We start from the raw sequence: 24,134 nt of genomic DNA on the forward strand, positions 1-24,134 counted from the left end.
AGCAAACAGGCAAGTTCAGACCTGCAGGTGGAAAAATCCAATGTTTTCGTTTCAGGGAAAAACGCGGAAGGCGACGGGCGTGTTTTAGAAAGATTAGACACATTTTTACCTACGCCATGTTTCTAAAGAACTAAATAAAACGGATGTAGGTGTGTTTGGATGAGGCATTGTTGCACATTGTTTCCCCCTCCTTCAGGGTTTTTTAATTTCAGGTTTTTTTAGTCACAGTGAAATGTTTTGGTTCATTAAAAGGCCGTTAACTGACCGAAGTCTGAGGGAAAAAGTATTTATGATTGTAGCTGATGAGTCTTTAAATCAGATCTGCTCTGCAGAATTGCTTGAATTCAGCAGCAATGGAAACTTTACTGCATAAAAAACAAGTTCAAGAACAGACTGACTAACTCCAGACTTTGACTAGGCCACTCCAAAAAAAAATTTCTTATTTGCTAAAATTAATTAATTAATTTATTGCAGTCATATTTATGTAAATAATACATTTTAAAACCTAGAATGAAGCAGCTTACCAACTGATGAGCAATTTCTCTTTGGAGATCAATGAAGTCTATTCTGTTCCATTTTATTCTATTCTATCATAATTTCTATTCTGTTCTAGTTTATTCTTAAATGATTAATTAATTGAGTATAAATGAACGCTGCTTCAGGCTCTGTTATTCTTCCAAACCTGCAGTAATCATTTGCGGCTCCCTGCAGGTATTTTTAGATAAACTCGTATATAAAGTTCATTATTTCTGCGGAGAGCAAAAGGCCTGAGTGAATCAGGATTGTTGGTTCCAACGCCTGAGGTGTATCATTTAATAGCTGCTTGGCTTTGTTCCCTGTTATTACTGTTTAATTACAACACCTGTAATGTTTTCATGCGTTTTTCTTCAGATGTTTGCCAAGGCTGCAGCTCTGGGACAATCGGTGGGATTTCTCTGGTTTAGAGAGTTTTCTTTAGGTTTATTTTTGTCGTAACTGAGGTTTGCACATTAAATTATGAGATTATTCTTCCACATACAGAGAAAACTGGACTATGGCATATATTTGACACTTTTAATGCTTTGTTCTTGTAATTTTTCTTATTTTTAATTAGTCTTACTTTGAGTTTTTCTACTGCATCTCTCATTCTATGGAGAGAGGAAAGTGCCAAATTACAATAAATAAATAACTTGTAAAATAATTATTGAAATGTGTCATTAATTTCTTAAAAATGTAAATATAGAAATTTAACAAATATAATTAATTCTATGTTCCTCAGTTAAATTTATTTTTTCTTTCATTTTAAAAACTAGATATAATTATCTGATATAATAAATTATTTCATGTTCTGGTCCTGAAGCACATAGTTATTTATTTAGTATATTATTGTTTATTATAGCTATTTCTGCATTTCCAGTGAAAATATTGACCTAAGAGTCATAGGAAACCTGGAACAAGTTCCTTTTATTTTGTGTTTGAAGCGGCCAATCAGACGTCAGAGTTTCTATAGAAGTATCCAATCAGACGTCAGCGTCTGCCCTAATCCCACCCCCTGAGCTTGATGAGTGAAGATGACAGTTTAAATTGTTATATTGTGGTTCAGTGGAGAAGCAGAAAATAATTTTAAATTAAACTATTTATTTATTTGGCACTTTTCACTCTCCATACTTTGTTGCTGTAGTTACAAAACCCTAAACTCTGCTCACTTGAGTACTGTTTGTGTTTGCCAGTTTCTTTTAAAGGTATAGTCACATATTTTTTCACCACAAAGCAGATAAATGAATAAAACATTAAGACATTAACATAAATATAAATTTCTGCCCACTTTAGACAAAGGTTAATACTTTAGAGATGATATTTTGATGCATTTTTATGGCACTGATGACATCACTGTTGCCAGCAAACGAAAGGTGACCCGGCCAGACAAAACGAACCACACCCTCATTCTTCTCATGTGCAACAACAAATTTCTGTCTCCATGAACCAGTTTGCTGATTGGTTTTGTTTTTTTTGTAACTATGGTCTTGGCGATAAAATTAGCATTTGTGTGTTTTACAACGTGTTACTGCATGGAGTTAAAATAAACACTCTGAAAGACAGTTCTTATGCTTAAATAAAACAATGTAATGGTTAAAAGAAAACATTGTCCTATCTGCAGACGGGCTAGCTAAAGAGTAATTTGGAAAACAAGTCAACAAAAACAAACATCTAAAAGTAGAATAAAACTTCAATTCAGTCGAGAGCAACTACTATTATAAAAAGCTACTAAAACCAGTAGAATAAAAAATAAATAAGACTAAATCTGAAGAGTTACTAGGGTGAATAATGATTATTTTAGTAATCGATTATTCTGACAATTAATCGATTAATTGTCACATTGTGTAGATTTTTCATGTAACCACTGAAGCCTATTTTGCACAATATTGACAAATATATGAAAAGTATTGCAAATAAATAAATAAATTATTTTTCAATTATTCAATCACCATGTTAGTTGTCGATTATTTCAAGATTCGATTTGAATATGTATATATATTGCTAAAAAAATAAAGGGAACATTTCACTTTAATTTTGTGTGTGGCTCCAAATCCAGGCCTCCATTGGTTAATAAATTTGATTTCCATTGATGATTTTTGTGTGATTTTGTTGTCAGCACATTCAACTTTGCAAAGAACAAAGTATTCAATGAGAATATTTCATTCATTCAGATCTAGGATGTGTTATTTGAGTGTTCCCTTTATTTTTTTGAGCAGTGTATATTCATAGTATTCATAGGAGCCTCAGTTCATAAAAACATCTAAACTCTCATATTTATGCTCCATTTCTCTCAGATCCTGACAGAAACCATCATTTTAATTCCTCAGATTGTGTTTTTAAAGTTGTTCATCACTTCTAGAGTCAATCTGATCTTTCACAGGTTTCCAAACAGGAAGTTATTAAAGGGGGCGGGGCTTATTTGCTCTGACATTCCTGCTTGGCTGTCGCCCAATCAGCCGGTTTTCATTCTGAACGTTGTTTTGGTTGTAACTCATAACTCCCTTCATACTGGACTCTTCAACATCTGCCGCAGTCGTCCTCATCTGGGTTCATTGTAACTTAATTTTTATAAATTTTCGGACTCGAGCAGCAGCAGATTCTGCAGGTGAGAAACAAATTTCCTGCTTTTTGTTTTTCCCTTCAGCTCTAAATGCCTGAGAGGCTTTTCAGACCTCAGGACAATGAAACAGTCGTCCTCCTTTTGTACTCTGGAAGAAAACCGGCTGATCCCTCTCAAAATTAGTTAAAGGGAAACTTCTGAAGAAGAAAGTCTGTTTCACTTATTTTACTTAACTTATGATATTTAATTTAGCAGAAACCAAATCAACAAAATGCTTCTGCAACCCTCAGAGCATAAGTGATCTTTTCTCCCACAGTAACCTGAAACCAAAATGTGTTTATTCAAAGATAAAGTGACTTTAACGTCTAAAACGTTTAAAAAGTCGTTGGTTATTAAAGAACTGTGGCCTGTTTTAATCATTGTATCATAAAAGCTGCAAGTAGAAATGTTTTATTAATGTTTTCACCACATATGTTCGAGACTAAACCTCTTATTGTCAGCAAGCATCAGGATATTAACATTTTTATTGTTAATTTATCATTATAAATTGAAATACAAGTATAAACTAATATATAAGTGTAAAAAATTACATTTCAGCACATTAGTAAACACCTCATGTTTACTAATGTGTCTTCACACTTCTAGATTTCAAAGGAAATACTTTAATAATTGTTTCATAAATGCTGCAAGTAGAAATGTTTTATAAATGTTTTCACCAAATATGTTCAAGATTTGGCCTCTTTATTTCAGCAAACAGCAGAAAATTTACATTTTATTGTTAATTTATGATTATAAACTGAGATACTTGTGTAAACTATCAAATATATTAAAATGAGTTCTAAAATGTTGCATTTTACATAACATGTCATGCTTACTAATGTGTCGTTAAGCTTCTGGTACTTTAATCTTAATCTCCTTCCTTAAATGACAGTAATCATGATGAAACTCGTCAAAAATATTAAATCCCTGAAAATAGTTATTTAAAACAAATTCAGCCTTCACACAACTTCATGAAGACAGAAAAGTTTAAACACGCCTGGCTCAGATGAATGTCAGTATTTTTCCAGCTCTTATCTGTAATCATTTGCAGCTGCTGACCGTAAATAAAAAGGATCAAAAGCCCTGAAATCCGACTTTGTGTGTGAAATGGTTTTTATACGTCGTTTAACTCTGAGGTTTACAGTCGCTTTAGTGAACCTGGACTCTAATTTACAGCTTCATTTAAGAAATGAATCATCTAATCTGAGGTCAGAAGGTCATTTATTCAACCTGTTTGGACTCTTTAATCCCATCACTTCAGTTTTCTCAAAACTTTCCACTTGTAATCCTCAGACAGCAGCAGAGACATTAGACACGTTTTCCTGTGGAGGAAACCACAGGAAATGCCGTTTCCTGAGTCTTGATGCTTCCATTCAGGACATTTTAGGAGCAACAACCCGAATCGCTTTGGCTCCTTACGTAAAGTGGAAAGTTCCTCTAAACCTGATCTGAGAGCGTCAGACTTTTTGTCTGTTTTTGAAGCAACACATGCGTTTACTAGAAAAGCTGCTGCTGTTCTAAGTTCCTGTCACTAAAAGCTGCGCTACAGAATAAACATGAACAACAAGGCGGGATTTTCTCTAAGTTACACTTTTTCAGATTGTGTTTTAATTAGTTTTGTTTTGTTTCATGTCTCATGTATGCTGTTTTATTGTCTGTCTTATTGTTTTTTGGGGGGTTTCTGAAGGTGCTATGTAAATAAAGTTTATTTACTTACATTTTGGCACTAAAGAAGTTTTTCTGAGCCTCTATTAAAGAAAAATGTGTTTAGCTTGTATTCAATAATAGAGCTGTACAATAGGATATACTGTGAACCTATTAAGGGTTAAGTAAGTATAATTTAGATATCTCTATCACAGATACTGAATGAAAAAATGGTAACTGATATTTGTGGTAAAATATAATTTTATTTGTACAAAAAAAGTACAATTCAAAATGTACATTGTATGCATTATCTTTTCCAACAAACACTAAAACAAACATCAAAGTGCAACATTTTGGAATAAAATTTTATCTACAGTCGACCCTTTGGTCATCGCAGGAGTTCAGGACCAGAACATGAAATGATAAAATCTGCATATTCTTGACATTACCTCTAAAAGTGTTTATAGCTGCCAATTTTAGAAGTTAACATATACCTCAACATGCGCTGCTGCAGAAGGTATAATTTAGCTTACTTAGCTCTGCTGAACTGAGTGACAAGAAAAATACAAACTTTACTGATATTCCACTAATGTCCAAAGAACTGAACAATTTCTGCGTTTTGACAGAACAGCAAACTTCATTAAAATCACATGTGAATAAATTTAACGCGATAAGTTATTAAAAACACGCTGCCCCATCACCTGCCCAACACTTCCTGTCGTTTTTTTTGTCGTTTCCGTCAGTAGTAACCTCCAGTTATTGATCACTTGACTCATTTGATGACTTTTACGAAATACAACAGAGAATTTTTTTTTCCAAATTTTGTAAAATGTTTTCATTAAGCTGATTTATTTTTGTAATTCCAGTTTGTGCAATTATAAGAACGGAGCTAGTGTCTGGATTTAATCATATTTTAAACTTATTCATTGTTATTGAACAATAAGCAGAGAAAATTGTAAAAGCAACAATCCTGTTTAAAGTTAAAAATGAATAAGAGGTGTAATAAAATAATAAAATAAAATTTACATGACGGAGATAAAAACTGTTGTTAGATTTTTGTTGGTGATTATGTTTTCTGATTATGTTAGGAAATACCTGTCTCCAACATTCAGCAGATAGAAAGTTTCAGGCGTTTAGAAGTGATTAAAAAGCCCCAAAAGGGGAATAAAGGCAACCAGAGACCCTGGAGGTTCCTCTGTCCTGTTCTGTCTTGTCTGGTTTGTCTAAATGCAGGAAGTCGGTTGCATAACCGACATTGAGGCTTTAGTGAAGCTGGAGGAAATTTCCATCCATTTCTGCTGCTTCTGACCCAATCTCTCCCAGCTCAAAGGATCCATCAGGAGGCCTTTTATGTTCAGTCTAATCAGGCATGTTGGTTTTGACTCTTTTCAAATAATCCTGAAGATGTGAGTGAAAAATCTAATCACTGCAGAACTTGAAACAGCAGGTTTACCTGAAATCGTTCATGTTTTACAGCGATGTCGAGCAGGAAATCTGTGAAAGCTCTTCAGCAGTTTCCAAGATAAAACTAGTTGAGACAAAGCCGACATGCGATCCGACAGCTTGAGCTGATCTTGGAGATAAGAGCGTCTGCTTGTTTTCTGTAGCAGCATCGACTGATCGCAGCTAAAAACCTGCTGGACCACTTCCATGAATCATGCAGATGCAGAAACAGAGAATTAGTGCGTCACAAAAACAAACAAACCGAGTCAGAGACCAGAACCGCCACCCTGCAGAACCGCCACCCTGCAGAACCGCCACCCTGCTGCGCTTCAGTCCTTTTCTGTGTCACTCAGGCAGATTATTCTGCAGATTTTGCCTCTTGTGTAAAAAGTACTTCCTGAACTGGAGGAAACTCGGTTCTGAAACCAGAAACAGGAACCGTCAGAACACCTAGAAGTAGTGCTAGACTCTTCAGAACTTATGTTTAAGTCGAGTTTCCTCCATCAGACGAAACCCGGAGCAGAAATACAAGATAAGTGAGGGTTCTGAGAGTCTTCTGACCCAAAGTAAGGCGCTCTTTATCGGACTTATCTGAGGTGGTTCTGGTGAAACTCACAGATCAAAGATGCTTCATTCCTCTCTCCTCCTTTTGAATCTTTCTGCACTCTAAACCTTCTTATAACAATCACATTTGACCCATCACATCCAAAAAGACGATTTAAATTCTTTTTCACTGTATTAGATGTAAACATTTATAATGTTCTTAATTCAGATGGAAATCTGATCAAACATGAACGTGAAAAACTTAATGAGATAAAATCTGCATCTGAAAGTGAACCAGTTTTTTTTGTTTTTGTTTTTTTAGTGAACACCCTGGAGCCAACTGACTGATAAATGTGTCACCTTTTATTATCTCTGCTGTTAAACAAATATCTACAACCTGCACACGTGTTCAAACACAATGAAGCTCATTAAGGTGCTAAAAATGGTTTCTGCTGTGAACTTTCAGCCAACATGAAAATCGCAGCGTTTAACATTCAGAAGTTTGGACGGAGCAAAGTGTCGGATGCAGACGTTCTGAAGATCCTGGTTAAGGTAAAAACACTTAAACTCACCGTTCTTAGGGTAAAGAAAACTGGGTAAAGAAACACTGCACTGGTGCACTGCAAAAACACAAAGTATTACCAATTATTTTTGCTCTGGTTTCCAGTGCAGATATGTTTTTACAGTTGAATTACGTCAAAACTGACTTACAAGAAACAGGAGCTCGTTTTAAGTCAGTAATTCCTTAAAGTTGATGAAAAAGTTCCTTTGTCCAGACATTTTTCCCAAGTTGTAAGTGAAATAATCTGCCAATAGGAATAGTACTTATCAATTTCAAGGAATTACTGACTTCAAATCTCCTTTATCTTGCTGAAAAGCAACTTGTAAGTTAGTTTTGCCTTATTTTAAGTGTAATAAGATATTTGCATTAAAAATTAGACCTGATTTAAAGCTGTTAGTCCTAATTTGTGGCCTGGTGCATCAAGCTGCTGTGATGTTGTGTCTGTGTCAGATTATTTCCCGTTATGACATCATTGTGATCCTGGAGGTCGTCGACGCCAGCGGGAAGTCGGTGGACACGCTGGTGCAGGCGCTCAACAAGTCAGTAAAAGTTTCCTACATCATCAGCAGATCCATAAACTGACAGTCACAGAAACACTTCAGCTTCAATCACACAGTAGACAGAATCACCTTCCTGTAAAAGCAGCGTCACTTTATGCTTTATGGAAATTATTTGGGCCTTTAATTCTTGATTTTAATTGTTCAGAATATACAACAAAAAAACTGCAATGATTTTTAAAAACAGTAACAAACTTAAGTTAATATTCACACAGATTCAAAAATAAATGAACCAAAATTAATATCCAGAGCTTCAAATTCAAAAATAAGTTTGGGTGAGTTTTGTTTTTTTATTTAATGATTTTATTGTTATTGATATTGTTATATGTTTTTTGTTTAACTGCTTTATTAAAAGGGATCTTTGATCTGGAGCCTTTTTATCCTGGTTAAATCAAGGATGAAGAAGAAACTTTTAGTTTACCTTTAAGCTACAAGTTATAAACATATTTGATATTGAGAAATCAAACCTATCAATCAGCTTCATCCGCTGCTTTTCTCGTCAGAGCCAACCGGAAACATCACTACACTCTGAAAATCAGCACTCGCCTGGGCCGGACGCGCTACAAGGAGCAGTACATGTTCCTGTACAGGTGACAGTTCACTCATTCACTCATCAGAAGGACTATAAAGTGCTTTATGAATGAGGTCGTATTGAATGTGCATGCAGGGACGACCTGGTGGACCTTGTGGGATCGTACCAGTTCGATGATGAGAAGACCGAAGGCCTGGACGTCTTCGCCAGGGATCCGTACATCCTGCGGTTCAGGTGCCTGAACACAGGTGAGCCATGACGTGGTCAGATTTATGCCATCATAAAACTGTGTAACTGTGTAAATCTGTCTGATTCTCCTCTCAGTTCTGAAAGATCTGGTGATGATCCCAGTTCACACCAAACCCGAGGACTCGGAGAAGGAGCTGGACGAACTCTACGACCTCTTCGTTCACGTCAAGAAGAAGTGGAAGACTGACGTAAGACTTCAAGCCAAACAAAAACATAAACTTGAAAATGTAAAGGAAATTAAACATTAAATGGACGTTTGAATATTTAGCTTTGATACTGTAATATTTAAAACCCTGGAACCGGAGAGTTCACGTTCTTTTCCCCATGGCTGTAAACCGGGAGCAAAACTTTAGATCTGTCACTAAAAGTGGATCAAATTGAAACAAACTGGTGTCACTGGTTAAGGTTTCCTCTCTCTCCGCTGCAGAACGTGATGATCCTGGGCGACTTTAACGCCGATGGCTCGTATGTTTCAAAGAAGGACATGAAAACCATCCGAATCCGCAGCGACACGAACTTCCACTGGCTGATCGGAGACGATGTGGACACAACGGCCAGCACCGAAAACACCAACACATACGACAGGTAGAAACCGACCACCTCCGAATGAACGTTAAGAACAAATCACTCATAAATCTTCAACATTTAACAAAAACAACCCAGGATTCCTCAGCACTCATCTACCCACTTTTCCACCTTGGATTGTGGGAACTGTTGTTATAAATACAGAATACATGGTTCTGTCCTTTTGGTTATTATATGGGAGTGGCTGCGACTCCCTGCTGTTTGCTTTAATTCTTCTTCTCGTCGTTCAGGATCGTCGTTTACGGAGACGACATGCTGCAGGCTGTTGTTCCAAAATCTGCTAAAACCTTCAACTTCCAGAAAGCTTACAAGCTCTCCATCGAGCAGGTTTGCTCTCATTTTCACATGTTGAAACGTTCCTTCTGAAAATATTTTACCTGATTTAATTATGAAAAATTATTTATTACCATGATCAGACAAACAAATGACACAGTGAGGGTTTCCAGTCATACCTTAGCAACGAGAAAACATTGAGTTACATCGTTATAAATGAAAAGGAGCTTTGAATTGTCTCATTGTTGACAGAATGACTCAGGGTTCATTCTGTCCTGTTATTTCATACAATTAACATAATTATAAACGCATGGAGATAAAATTGTCTAACTGCACTTTTCACCTTGATATTTGTGTTTACCCAGAACTGGAGACGCCCCAGAAGTTGCAATAATCTTAATAAAGTTTTATTATTTCTCACTTGTTCCAGGCTCTGAAAGTGAGCGACCATTACCCAGTGGAGGTGGAGCTGAAGTCCATGGTAGAAATAACAGATGAAGGCGATGGTACGCTCAATTTAAATAATAATAATAATAACAAGGGTGTTTTTTAATTCTAGAGCTACATGAAGAGAGGTCAGCTTATACTTAAAAAAGGATTTCAAGCTGTCTCATTTAGATATTTTATTAATAGTAAATTTTCAAAGGCCAGAGATAAAGAAAGTTTCAACTTAAGGTGGATTTTTCTATTTCTTTGGGCTTTGAAAATTTACAGTTTTAAAGCCACCATCCTGTCTTCTCAATGTGACTTCATAAGGAGTAATAGGGGGGTTGAAGTCCACCCCCCACAGAGATTAGCTAACTGCTGTACAAGCTAACTCCTGTTAGAAATACAAACCAATAATTAATTTCTTTATATTTATCCACTGTAAAAACATAAATCCTGTGTTTCTGCAGGATTTAATTGGACAGAAACCCTCAAAAGTGCAGACAAACATGAAGTCACTCCAACTTTCAGTGCGTTCGGCAGCCATACTGGATTCTGAGGACGAGTTTGCTTTGCTACCTCAGACTTTCCAAGTCGTTCCTATGATTTTAGTCAACATTCCAGCTAATTTTTCCAACTTTAAGTCTGGAAATTCGAGCTGGAAAGCAACAATAGAGCCAGATTGGCAAGTAGGTATGAAGTGGGGGTGAGCTCTTTTACTTTGGCTTCATTTAGATAATAAACATGGCTGCATGACATAACCTGGGACTATTTTGTCTGGCCATATTATCTGCATGATTAGAGTCTGGTTATAGTCTCCTGCCCAAAATCAGAGGGTAAATTTAGGATAAATTTGTAAATTTAAGAATGCTAAAGATGCATGTGATCACGACTTTTATCTTTTCTATTTATTTCAAAATATCTGGCCAAGATCTTAAAATACATTCATGTAAATCACAAACAGAGACAGAAAATGTAATAAAACTGTAATTCCAGCGCGTCGTTTACACTAGATTTTAGTTTCCAATCTTTGTACATTTTTCCTTTTATCAGATTCAAAAATTATCAAAAATAAATAACAGAGGAGTAAAAGAAATTGATTTTTAAAATAATTTCTGTGGAAATCTCAAAGCTTGGTTTAAAGATTGTGGCTTTTCTCTTAGGTAATGCTGGTGGCTGCTTTGTTTGGTTTTGCTGGAAGACAGGAACTGAAAGTGTAATTATCTTTCATTAATCAGCTTCACTTACCTGCATGGAGCTCGCCTTTTGATTAGATGACATATCTGCTTCCTCTGCAGGCCTGAAAGACAAGCTGGGCGGGCTGAAGATTGATGAAGACGAGGATCTAACGGAGCTGAAGAGAGGAAATCTGCTCCTGGAAAGAGAGAAGCTCAACCTGGAGATCCAGGTCCTCCGGATGAAAGTCGCCAAGATGACCAACGGAGAAGCAGTTTAACCTGAAGAGGCCAGACCTCACTTCACACCTACTCACCAATCTGTCCATTTCCAGGCTTGAAGTTGGAAAAACTAGCTAGATTAATCAGAAACAGCCAACATGACTATAAGCTGCAATAATACTGGTTAGCTGTGAGTGTAACAGGAGCCAGTTTTACCAGGCTGGTCTCTGCCTGAATACGGGACATTTTTCCATGTAATAAATAATCTGCCATTAGGACTAGAACATTTTCATCAATATTAAGGGATTATTGACTTAAACAAACTCCTATTTCTTGCTGAAAAGTAACTTGTAAGTTAGTTTTGTCTTATTTCAAGTGAACTAAGAAATCTGCACAAGAAACTGGACTAATACTTGGTGAGATTTAATGTTTTTGAAGTGAACAGAAAAAAGATAAACATTTTACATTCTCCAGAGCAGAAGATGAGATCCAAATCAGTTTTAAGTAAACCCTTGTTCCACTAGATAAGATAAAACAGCTTTGATGATCTCTTAACAGAGGAAAACTCTGTTTATCACCACCATCATCTCAGGAGCTTTTCTCTAAAGATCTATGAAGTGCTTTTAATGACATGCTGCAGAATAGTAAAGTTAAAACACCAACAAGAAAGTATTTCTGTAATATAACAATGAATTGGAAGAAATTATCCACTGAAAAAAAATCACACTGAGCCTCTGAAGTTGGGTTTTACGAGTTAATTGTTGAATATTCCAGAAGGGAAATGATTTATGCTTTTCCTGCTCATCATATCTGCTTGACATTGTGACAGGTTGTTGTTCTGCGCCCTAAAAACTCCTTCGTTCCTCTGCGCAATTTGGAGGCATATACTCATTAAATAAGCCTTTATTTGGGCGCAAATAAATTATTTCCTGCACCTTTGTGCAAACCTTTGTTTTACTTGAGAATCTGAAGAGCAGTATCGTGTGAAACTTTTTTATAATACTCTTTAATGTTTGAATGATTGACATATTTTCATTGTTCCTTGAACTGAAGCCACATAACTGATTCTGAAAAATTTCTTAACCAGCTTTATCTGAGCAAAAAGTGTCAGCAGCACCATGCTGTTTAACACTCATTTTTTAAATTACTGTCAAAATTTAGTTTTTCAGATTTTTTAGCATGACTGAATCCAGATGCTTTTATTCACTTTTTGCTTCTCACAGGATGGAAACTATTTCTTTTTAAATAATTTCAATAATTACTAAGTATTCCTAAAAGGTGAATTTTGTGTAATTAATTTACTTCAATGTTTTTTGTGTTGCTGTTTATCAATGCTGAGTGTAAACATGTTATGTACAGGATAATTGCTTTTACCACCTTTTATGAATAAACTGATTTACAATAAAAACTGACAAAAGCAACAAACATTACTGGCTGTGTAATTATTACAAAAATAGTTTTCATTTAGCCATAACGCTCCTCTGGTGGGTAGCTTTAAATCTGTAAAAGTAGAACAACTAACTTTCCAACAAGAAAACGTCATAAATAAAATATCTTCTGGTAAAATTATCAAAAAAACAAGAATACTGTGATAAAATACACACGACACCTCATTTAAAAATTTTGCTTCCAAGCAGCCATATTTTTATGAAAATATGAACAGATTGTGAACTGATGCACACCAACATCTTCTTTCTCCAGTTTGTATTATATGCTTCGGATCATGTAAATATTTTTAAAGTTGATACGTTTGGAACAGATAGAGGGAATAAACCTCGCATATAATATTTGCAGGAGCTTCCCACCATAACTGGAACGCTCTCATAGGTAGATGCATTAAAACGTTTGAGTCACATTTTGGTTTTACACGAGTTTATAATTTTTTGTGTAAGAAACAGAAAATTGACAAAGCTAAAAATGTTGCCATAATCACCAATTTATCGGTTTGGATATTTTACTTCCATCAAAACAAAACGGAAAAAAAAAAAAAAAAAAACAAAACGAGACATAATTACAAAAAAAATTTACTGACATCTCCCACTTCACAATACAACACAAACATAGTTCAGGTCTTTTCTGTTAAACATTTTCCACTGAAGAAATTTTCCTTTTTATTTTTGCTAAAAATAAAGACATTTCATAAGCGGTCAGAGTTAATTTAGTTGTTGGGTCTGAAGGGAGATAATTACTTTTCTTCTTTGGGGGAGGCATGTTGTTGTCTGTTCACTCAAACAAAGGTCATTTTCTGCACTGTACTGAGAGCTGGAAGAGCTCAGCGCAGGAACAGCTTCTGAGTGTTGCAGGGTTCATGTTTACCAGTGAAAAACAAACTAAAGGTTGCTAGGCAACATCATCTTCAGACTCTACTTCTTCCCCGACTTCTTGATCCCGCCACTGGCTGCAGGAAAAATTACACAGATACAAAACTGATAAAATGACAGAAACAACTGTGGCTGATTTTGTTTAATTTATAAAATGAATAAAAATATTTTCTATCAAATTTGAGACAACATTGGGTTCAGATATGCAGCTTCATGGGGGTAAAATATTTCTCCATACGTTCTGTGAAACCACAAAATGATGCATCAGGTGTAATGCATACTGCTGCTGTTAATCCCATAATCAAGTTGTGTGTTCATGGCTGCATTTCTGGTATTATTAAAAAACCCAGACAGGTGTGATAAAAAAACTATCAACCATATGTGAATTCTCAGGCGACTTCCAGACCAAATCTGGAACACATTTAAAGAAAACCTGAGGAATGTTTTTCATGTTCCTCCCGTCTGTTAAACTGCAGCATTTTCTTCAAAAACTTCAATTTAGATATCAAACGATTTAATGAAGATTTTTTTTTAAATTACTTCTCTAGTCTCACCTAAAGGTCCTTTTCCTGTTGCTTTGGCCTTCAACGCATCCATGGCTTTCTGCTCTTCCTTCTGCTTCTGCTTGAAAGCAACGTCTTCCTGCAGGCATAAATTATTTTTAGTACGCCACAAGCAACACTTTCTGTTAAACTGATATCCTAGTCACAGATAAATTTGAATTTTCAGAGAATACTTTGTACACAGTGAATCCACTCTGACACTTCAAATCTTCATGGTCTTAATCTGTGACTTCAGCTAAGTTAAATTGTGAAAGAATAAACGGACTAAACTTACATCATCCAATTCCTTGTTTTGTTTCTTGGGCGCCTTGAGTGGTTTCTTTTTGCCTCCTGAAAAATTTATAAATAAAACAAATCAACCAACATTTCTGTCACTCCGACTTTAAAAAGTATTTGTGGATTTATTATTTTAAGACATTTTTTATATTTAATGAGCTGCTTCTTATTAAATCTACTGCAGATTTTCTTTAAAATATTTAAAATATTTTCGACCATTAATGGACATTTCAAAGTGATTTCTGTCTCACGGTCATACAAGAGTGTACAAGTACACCCTTGTTGTTTCCACTAGTTTTAAAAAAGGAAAATTGCTAATCAAAGGATTTGATTAACTGATCACCAGCCTAATGTCCGTCATTCTGGGAAAGGTGTGGGGGTTTTCATTCCAGAGAGAGAAAGACTAATTGCTGATTAATTCACCTGCTCATCATTTCAAATCTTTGTGCTTTCGGTCATTTCATTTTGATTTATCTCAATCTATAATTAAATTAAGCACAGTGGGCCAAAATTATTCCACATCGATGTAAGAGATTGATTAGGTCAAACATAATACCGACAGTTAGTGCTGCTAAATCTATATACACTGAATCAAGTTCTCCATTTGTTTTTGTTTTTTCCGGTGAATGCGTGCATTTTTCGACATTAAGCAAGTAAGCGATGATGAACATTTTTGGAGTGAAACACAGGACATTAGCTGGAACCTGTTAGCATTTTTTAGCTTCTTACACAAACTGAAGCGCGCGACACATAAAATAACAAGGTCAGAAATTTAGCACAACAAAAAAGTCTCACCTTCTCTACCGGACATATTTAAATCGTTTAAATAGGATATAAATGACTAAAATTAACGGTGAATGAGAGCAATTTAGGCTTGTCGATTTAATCCGCGCTGGAAGGACCCCAGAAGAACCGCCGGAAGTAGAATCCTAATCATATGCCTGAACAAAAACACCTACATGATGCTAGCTGGTTCTCCAAACACCAGGAGGATAGGTGGTTAAAGAACGTTTATTCCGAAAAACTAAATGCTGTGACAGCTCTAAAGGAAACAGGTGCGTTTATTTTGGTAGCTTTCTCCATAAACTACAATTACAACAGACATATTCTAGACAGTTTTATAAGAAAACAAGCACCGAGGTCAATGTTAGCAATATAAAGCTAGTTAGAAAATAAACAGAAAACAATGATGTAATAAAAATGAGTTTCAATTAAAAAACCCGAATTATATAAATGTAAAGTATTTAGAGTGTGATAATAGTGTATGTATTTAATGGTTTGTCTTCAGTGAGGGCAGAAACTGGTGTCTGCTAAAAGTCATCAGTCTGCTGTGTTTACACAAACTCAGGATTGTCTGCAACAATGAAATAAATTAGAAAAAATTATTGCAATTGTTAATTTTTTACGTTATTTTAGATTCAGAATGACTTCATTCCTTTTAAAATTAGTAATAAAGCATGTTCTTCTTAAGAACATGTGTTGTTCTTAATATTGCGCTACTTAAATGTAAATCAATTTAAAAGCAGCTAACATTTATATTGATTTATGAAGCTTTAATCACGAAAATGCATAAATAAACCGAGACGACAGCAGCTGCCAGGTAATTTTTAAAAATCTAATAAATTCACAAAAAGGTGACTTGTAAAGTAACTAATATATAAAGCTGGTATGCGCTTATATTCCCCCATAAAGTAGGAAAGTTGAGCAATATTCTTGGAAATATAGATTTTTTTTTTACAGCAGAATCTTTTTTTATTTAGATAAAACAGAGAAATATGTAACTGTCAAAATCAAGAAAGAATAAACTTTAAGAAAATTTACTTTCAAAAGAGGCATTTAAGTGCCTGAAACGTGTGACTGTTAGTTAAGGTGCATTAAAAAAAATAAAGAAACTGTTTGTTTTAATAAGGTAAGATTTAGCTAGGTATATTTGATAGATGTTGGTTTTTAAAACGTGCGTTACTCTGTTTAAATTACACATTTGGTCATCTTGCTTGTTTAAAGCTGGAAATTCAACCTTTAAGAATTGTTGAGTTTTTACTTGACTTCAGTCTTAATTTGCACTTACTGTGATACACAAAGCACCTTGACTTCAACATGTTAATTTAATGGTCCTGATTTGATTGGATCCAAATGTAAAAAGTCTTTAAAAAGATTTTGTTTGTTTGTTTTTCTTTTTTTTTAGAGGTGCCCTTTTGGTGTCGGTCCAAACGCTGCTTTGTGTTTGAACCTTCCACCCCAACTGCTGACGTTCTCAATGAGGTAAGACACTCATGAAACATGAAATGCTTTGAATTTACCAGAAGAAATTTAAAAGAAAATCTAAAGTCAATCATAGAAACATTTGTGTTAGAGCCAAAACCTTTGGGCATGACTTAAAGAACTGAATTAATTACAGACGTTTCACCGTCTCAGGTACAGAGGAGCTCAGATTTGCATCTGGGCTCGAGGCTCATGCTGTCTGTCTCGGCACCATCTGGCGGCCAGAACCGCTGTGGTTCGACCGTACAGCTCTGAACCGCCGTCTCGATCTTCTCCACCCACTGGGTCCTCCCCTCTTGTACAGAAAGGTACAGCTGAGGTGGTGAAGGAGCGCAGCCTGTCTGCCCTGCAGGTACAGCTGTCCCGTACCAACATGCCAAAAAAGACTGAATTATCAGAACTGCATTTTCTGTTTGTTATAAATAACGTAGCCTTAAATAAAAAGTTCTTCCCTGTTTTTGTCCCATCAGCATGCAGGAGAGTTGGGGCGGGAGTGGAGCCAGAGGTCGGCGCAGGCGGCCACAGCCACCGTGAACTACTGGTGGGGGAGATACGAAGAGTTTGTGGGGCTGAACGAGGTCCGCGAGGCTCAAACCAAGGTCACAGAGGTCAGAAGACACAGCGAACAGTCATGGCTGCAAGTTTAATCAGAGACAAACATCTTTATGCAAAATTTACATGTTTTTGTTCTTCCATTTGGGTCTCAACTGCTTCTAAAAAACAGCACAAGTACATAAAAATAAAAAAAAACATTCAGCCGATTTTTGGCAATAAGTTCATGTTTTTTTGGTGTCTGGAAAACGAGCCGTTACAAAAACCTCCAGAATGTTGAGTCACATTCCACGGGCACAGCGCCTTTACTTAGCAACCACAACAAAGCCCAGTCCGTCACCGAGCAACTAAGCTGAGGTCCAGCATGTTTGGTCAGCTGGTTTTACCCTTGTATGCACCGTACAATGGCTGCTGGAAAAGACAAGAGTTTTATTGTTAGCTTACTAACTAGAAACCAGTTGCTGCATTCTTGTTAGTTGTGCAGGAATCTCCACTAATGCTTTTCAAAGCAGAGGCCATTTTCATGTGTGAGCATAAATGTTGAGTTGGACAGCAGCAGCTTATTTGGATTTAAAGTGACAGAGGCGCTAAAACACCTAAAAATATGCAGAACTGGCTAAAATCTCATTATCTAAGAATGATTTTGTGCAAATAAATTTAATAAAGATGTTTTGTATAGGCCATAGACCGATCCTAACCTGTTCAAGGAAACATAATAGGTCACCTTTACAGTTGAATCTGCACAGTTTAGTTTTTTTTATTTTCTTAACCTCCATCAACAAAAAAACTCGTATTATTAAAAGTCTTACAGACTGAATGTATCTGCTCAGGCTGAAGCGGCGTTCATGGTGGCCAGAGGAATCGTGCGTGAAGCGCACACCAGCCTGGAGGCGCTGCAGGGCCGCCTGAAGGAGGTCAGAGACCGGCTGGACCGCGTCTCCAGGGAGGAGGCTCACTACCTGGAGCTGGCCACGATGGAGCACAAGCTGCTGCAGGTCAGCTCAGGAAACAACCACCAGTAAAAACTGGTGATTCAACGCAGACAGCGTGTTTGAGTTACACAGGATGGATGAGTGTCAGAGCGTCTCTCCCATATAAGCTTTACATCTACAGCTGACTGAGTGTCAAGCTTTCCTGTTGTTAGATATGCAAAAAAATGTTTTTAGCTGGATAGTCGGGGTTTGTATGGATGAATACATTTTCAGTTAGATGTTTTTAAGATCTGAAAAGTTCTTAATTTCTGTGTAAATATTGATACTAAAACTACACAGTTTTGTAATGAAGTTCAATCTAACATTTGATTAAAAGCTTAAATTTGGAAAACGTTATTTACAGATGAAACCAGATATTTTCATACACTCAACAAAAATACAGATACATATTTTTTTCTCTCTCTGTCTGAAATTAAATCTGACCAAACTTTTCTTGGTCCAGATTAGAATTATAAAAATTATTTTTATTTGCTAAAGTGAGGAAGAACATTTGCAATATTTCCTTAATAATGATTTAAGAATAAAGTATTAGTTCCACTGGCTGATTATTTCACTTATAACATGACATTTTTACCATAAGTGGAGCTAGTACTTTTTAAAATCGATATTAAGGAGTTATTCACCTCAAACAAGCTTCTATATCTGGATGAAAAGTTAATTGTAAGTTAACGCTTTTGCTTGAAATAGTTAAGACAAAAATACTTTGTTTTTGTAGTGCAATAATCTAGTGTAATGAAGGGGTAAAACTAGCAAACAGACACAGTATAGCCTTTAGTTCTGGCTGTAACGTTTATTTAAAACAAACCGGTGTAAAACAGATCAGCCATATTTAAATTTTTTCCCGACCGCAGGAGGAACGGCGTCTCCGGACTGCGTATGAGAACGCGGAGAGTTCGGAGAGGGAGAAGTTCGGCCTGTTTTCAGCGGCGGTGAGGGAGAGCCACGAGAAGGAGAGGACGAGAGCGGAGCGCACCAAGAACTGGTCCATCATCGGCTCTGTGCTCGGAGCCCTGATCGGGGTCATGGGGTCAACGTACATCAACCGCGTCCGCCTACAGGTAACGAGACGCTGACTGAACTTTAACCCTGAAGCATGAAATACAAAGAGAGGGAGACAGGAAGTAGCTGAGGAAGCCACTGGATGGTTGAAAACAAAACATGCCGCCAACAAATCAGCCCAAAAGTGACACCAAATATTTTTATTTTTAAGATTTTAAATGAAAAAGACCATTTTTCATTTGTATATCAAATGAAAAATGTACATCTTGTACATCATGTTTCTAATGATGTACAGCCCAACCCCCGGAGAGGCGCGGGTACTGTCCCCCACTCGTAGCCCTATTCGGGTTAGTCCCTTGAGTAAAACGTGGGTTAGAGTCCCAGTTAAACGACGTTTAACTAAAGTCCTACGGGGGTTAGAGTCCCAGTTAAACAACGTTTAACTAAAGTCCTACAGGGTTTAGAGTCCCAGTTAAACGACGTTTAACTAAAGTCCTACGGGGTTTAGTTAAACGACGTTTAACTAAAGTCCTACGGGGGTTAGAGTCCCAGTTAAACAACGTTTAACTAAAGTCCTACGGGGTTTAGAGTCCCAGTTAAACGACGTTTAACTAAAGTCCTACGGGGTTTAGAGTCCCAGTTAAACGACATTTAACTAAAGTCCTACGGGGTTTAGTTAAACGACGTTTAACTAAAGTCCTACGGGGTTTAGAGTCCCAGTTAAACGACGTTTAACTAAAGTCCTACGGGGGTTAGAGTCCCAGTTAAACAACGTTTAACTAAAGTGCTACAGGGTTTAGAGTCCCAGTTAAACGACGTTTAACTAAAGTCCTACGGGGTTTAGTTAAACGACGTTTAACTAAAGTCCTACGGGGGTTAGAGTCCCAGTTAAACAACGTTTAACTAAAGTCCTACGGGGTTTAGAGTCCCAGTTAAACGACGTTTAACTAAAGTCCTACGGGGTTTAGAGTCCCAGTTAAACGACATTTAACTAAAGTCCTACGGGGTTTAGTTAAACGACGTTTAACTAAAGTCCTACGGGGTTTAGAGTCCCAGTTAAACGACGTTTAACTAAAGTCCTACGGGGTTTAGAGTCCCAGTTAAACGACATTTAACTAAAGTCCTACGGGGTTTAGTTAAACGACGTTTAACTAAAGTCCTACGGGGTTTAGTTAAACGACGTTTAACTAAAGTCCTACGGGGTTTAGTTAAACGACGTTTAACTAAAGTCCTACGGGGTTTAGAGTCCCAGTTAAACGACGTTTAACTAAAGTCCTACGGGGTTTAGTTAAACGACGTTTAACTAAAGTCCTACGGGGGTTAGAGTCCCAGTTAAACAACGTTTAACTAAAGTCCTACGGGGTTTAGAGTCCCAGTTAAACGACGTTTAACTAAAGTCCTACGGGGTTTAGAGTCCCAGTTAAACGACATTTAACTAAAGTCCTACGGGGTTTAGTTAAACGACATTTAACTAAAGTCCTACGGGGTTTAGTTAAACGACGTTTAACTAAAGTCCTACGGGGTTTAGAGTCCCAGTTAAACGACGTTTAACTAAAGTCCTACGGGGTTTAGAGTCCCAGTTAAACGACATTTAACTAAAGTCCTACGGGGTTTAGTTAAACGACGTTTAACTAAAGTCCTACGGGGTTTAGAGTCCCAGTTAAACGACGTTTAACTAAAGTCCTACGGGGTTTAGAGTCCCAGTTAAACGACATTTAACTAAAGTCCTACGGGGTTTAGTTAAACGACGTTTAACTAAAGTCCTACGGGGTTTAGAGTCCCAGTTGACGGCGTTTCAACTAAAAACCTAGAGGTTGGAGTCCTTGTCAAACGGTGTTTTTGACTAACGTCCCAGATAAGGACAGGGGTGCGGGTGTCGTCCCCCCTGGTTGTAAAGGGGTTTTAATGTTTTTATCTTTTTTAATCTTTTTTTTTAATCTTTCTCTTTCTTACTGTTTATTCAATGTCACATGCTGGTTTTTTTTAATGATGTAGAGCACTTTGAAATGCCTTGCTGCTGAAATGTGGTATACAAATAAAATTTGATTGATTGATTGTTAATTTAGCAGCAAATAAATCCAAAACCCTTGTGTTGGAGCGTCCATCCGTTCATCACCAGTCCTGATGTGGGTTTGGGGTCATTGACCTGTTGAGTCGCCCAACTGTGTCAAAGCTTCAACTGTCAGCAGTTAAAGCCTAAAATATTCAGATTATTGACAGATTTAGATTTGAAATTAATTTCCTTCAACGTTTGTTTCTGATAAACAAATGTTAAAATTACAATGTAAAACAATTAATCAATTAAAATTTTTAAAAATATATAGATTTTTCATGTACACATTAAATAAGGAAGCCCATATCTGCCATTAAATAAAAAATATAAACCCAACAGAAATGTACAATTTCTAGTATTACAGTAATAATTTCTGTAGTTCGTTTTATAGCAAATGTTGCGAATGTCAAACCGATTCAACTGAACTATCAGGTGCGAAAACAACCATAAATCATAGTTATGAGATAAAAACAGAATTTTAATTTTAAAGTCGTGACTGTAAGATGGAGCAACCCTCCTTAGAGAAACAGTGTGACTTTATATATCACAAACATTTGACAGTCGAAATTATGACTGTGTTAAAATTACATGACAAATGTTGCAACTTTGGTTCCTGATCGAACCGAGTCCATTGGGCTATTATTTGTGAAAACATCCCTAAGCTTGTATTCCAAGGTGTGTATGCGTATATTTGAGCCTGTTTGTATAGTTTTGACAATATAGATCTGAAACCGAAGTGGATTATGTTCTTTTGTGTCTGCAGGAGTTAAAGAATCTTCTTCTTGAGGCCCAGAAAGGTCCGGAGAGTCTGCAGGAGGCGCTGAAAGTCCAGGCTGGGAACCACCAAACCCAGCAGGACCAACTGGGCGAACTCATCGACAGCCTCCGGGTCACTCTGGCTGACGCCTTCTCTCCAAGCAACAGCGCCCCCCAGGGGAAAGGAGGACCCACCACAGCCTCGCCTGCCGTTTCTCTTTCCACCTCTAAAGACCTTCAGGTCCAGAACCAGAAGACGGAATCGCAGCTGGCGTCGCTGATGGCCCAACTGGGTCAGCTCCAGCAGGGCGTCGGTAAAGTGGAGGGCGAACTGCTGGCGGTGCGGAAGGTTCTGGAAACCGAACCGCAGACCCAAACCCGATCCGCTGGCCTTCAGAGAGCAGCGACACGGGAGACGGAGACAGTGGCGAGACGCCTGGAGGACACCAGGAGGACGCTGGGGGAAGGGATCAGGATGAACACGGTTTACAACGCCGTGTTCAGCTACACCGCCGCCGCCGTTACCATCTCTGCCGTGTACCTGCTGCTCCGGGGAACTGGTTGAACTGGACCTGGACTGGTTTATGATGAGTCGCAATAATATCAGTTAATTATGAGTTTAATGACATCCGCTTCCTGATGAACCGGAAGCAGATGATTACCCAAGCTTGTCTTCTGCTGACTCTTCTTGGTCACTGGAGCACTCAGACATGCAGCTATTTATCATGTCCAATCACTGATTACAATATTAAAGCTTTTCTTTTATTATTGTATCTACATCTTCCATCAAATCATAATGGAAAATCTTCACATTTCCAGGGAAATATCTAATCTTTCATTTATTACCTCTCATTGTTTTGCTTTTTTTTTTTAACTCACAGAAGTAATCGTTCTGATCCAGATCAAGTTGCAGGCTGCCACTAGGGGGCAGGCTTCCATCTCAATCAGCTGTTTGATCATCCTCTCTCCAAAAAGCAGTTAAATAAACTTTAATATTTAACCTCCTGAATTCTTCTGACATTAAACTTTATTTTGTTTGGATGAAGCAATCTGCCCATTCCAGCTGAGTTGAGGAACAGTTTTGAATTAACAAATAATTGATTTTAGGATTTTTTTTTTTAAAAGAATAACTGCATGACTCACTGACTGGTATATTCCCAGTTAATCCAGTACCAGAATGAATAATTAGCTTCACTTTGGATTTTAACCATCAGCTCCAGTGGACCAGGGCAGCAGAAAGAACTTCTATGGAGATGAATGACGTTAAAAAACTCTGAAAGGCCTTTTAATTAATGGATTAAATAATTTTTTTGGCTGTGTAGATTTTCCAGAGGCTGTTTGCAGCAGCAGAACCTCTCAGATCCTGGAGTACTTGAACATGTTTCTGACATCATGCACTGGTATCGCCTCTATATTAAAAGGTTGAATGGGAAACTCACTTCATGGCTTTTGTTTCTCTTTTGTTCAAAACATGGCTGTTCAGTTCCAGGTTCGACCAGGAGGGGGCAGCAGAGAAAAAAACCGCATGTTATTTTATTCAGCCTTGCGTTCCAGTTCTGACTTCCCAGTCTGAAAATTAAACGGATTTGTCACTGGTAAAGTGAGAGCAACTCCGACTACATCCAGTTATGACGTTTTTAAGGTCAACTTCACATTTCAATATGGCTGCTCATCACCTCTCTGGTAGTAAGATGTGGTGGAAACGTCTAACAATATGTACTAGTAAGACTGCATCTAAAATTGATGTTACATGTAGGACAACTCTAAATATACAAATCAAAAGGTGTTTGCTTATGGAAAGTAAATATATATAGGTATATACATACTCATATATATATACTTGTACAATTTATTTCAAACATCTATTTATGTAGTGGGGCTGCACAGTGGTGCAGTTGGTAGCACTGTTGCCTTGCAGCAATAAGGTCCTGGGTTTGATTCTTGGCCCTCTTTCTGAACGGAGTGTCCATGTTCTCCCTGTGCATGGTGGGTTCTCTCCGGGTACTCCGGCCTCCTCCCACAGTCCAAAACATG

General features: G+C 37.1%; 3 protein-coding genes across 4 annotated transcripts; 2 read left to right on the forward strand and 1 right to left on the reverse strand.

Annotated features, from left to right (window-relative positions):
• The first annotated feature begins 2,963 nt into the window (after positions 1–2,963).
• Positions 2,964–12,751, forward strand: LOC106931655 (deoxyribonuclease gamma-like). 2 transcript variants are annotated; one of them, XM_015009895.2, is made up of 11 exons: positions 2,964–3,121; positions 7,212–7,297; positions 7,758–7,846; positions 8,368–8,454; positions 8,532–8,644; positions 8,721–8,833; positions 9,073–9,230; positions 9,461–9,557; positions 9,934–10,009; positions 11,093–11,145; positions 11,228–11,361. In XM_015009895.2, exons 2-11 carry the CDS (start codon positions 7,217–7,219, stop codon positions 11,231–11,233), a joined length of 873 nt encoding a protein of 290 aa, XP_014865381.2. In that variant the 5' UTR covers positions 2,964–3,121; positions 7,212–7,216; the 3' UTR covers positions 11,234–11,361. The 2 variants fall into 2 exon arrangements, with proteins under 2 accessions (XP_014865381.2, XP_014865380.2); XM_015009894.2 differs by lacking the exon at positions 11,093–11,145 and having other exon boundaries at positions 2,969–3,121; positions 11,228–12,751.
• A 430-nt stretch (positions 12,752–13,181) lies between these two features.
• tma7 (translation machinery associated 7 homolog) lies at positions 13,182–15,412 on the reverse strand. Its single transcript, XM_015009903.2, has 4 exons — positions 15,282–15,412; positions 14,485–14,540; positions 14,202–14,289; positions 13,182–13,724 (listed from the first exon to the last, which is right to left on the reverse strand). Exons 1-4 carry the CDS (start codon positions 15,295–15,297, stop codon positions 13,690–13,692), a joined length of 195 nt encoding a protein of 64 aa, XP_014865389.2. The 5' UTR covers positions 15,298–15,412; the 3' UTR covers positions 13,182–13,689.
• Positions 15,413–15,431: 19 nt separating this feature from the next.
• On the forward strand, positions 15,432–23,538 carry ccdc51 (coiled-coil domain containing 51). The gene is made up of 7 exons (XM_015009893.2): positions 15,432–15,541; positions 16,672–16,748; positions 16,902–17,100; positions 17,219–17,356; positions 18,131–18,295; positions 19,144–19,350; positions 22,108–23,538. Exons 2-7 carry the CDS (start codon positions 16,744–16,746, stop codon positions 22,663–22,665), a joined length of 1,272 nt encoding a protein of 423 aa, XP_014865379.2. The 5' UTR covers positions 15,432–15,541; positions 16,672–16,743; the 3' UTR covers positions 22,666–23,538.
• The last annotated feature ends 596 nt before the right edge of the window (positions 23,539–24,134 follow it).

The sequence above is a fragment of the Poecilia mexicana genome, unplaced genomic scaffold, assembly GCF_051168715.1.
Source record: "Poecilia mexicana isolate PSO_F unplaced genomic scaffold, ASM5116871v1 scaffold_5, whole genome shotgun sequence".
Classification (NCBI taxonomy): domain Eukaryota; kingdom Metazoa; phylum Chordata; class Actinopteri; order Cyprinodontiformes; family Poeciliidae; genus Poecilia; species Poecilia mexicana.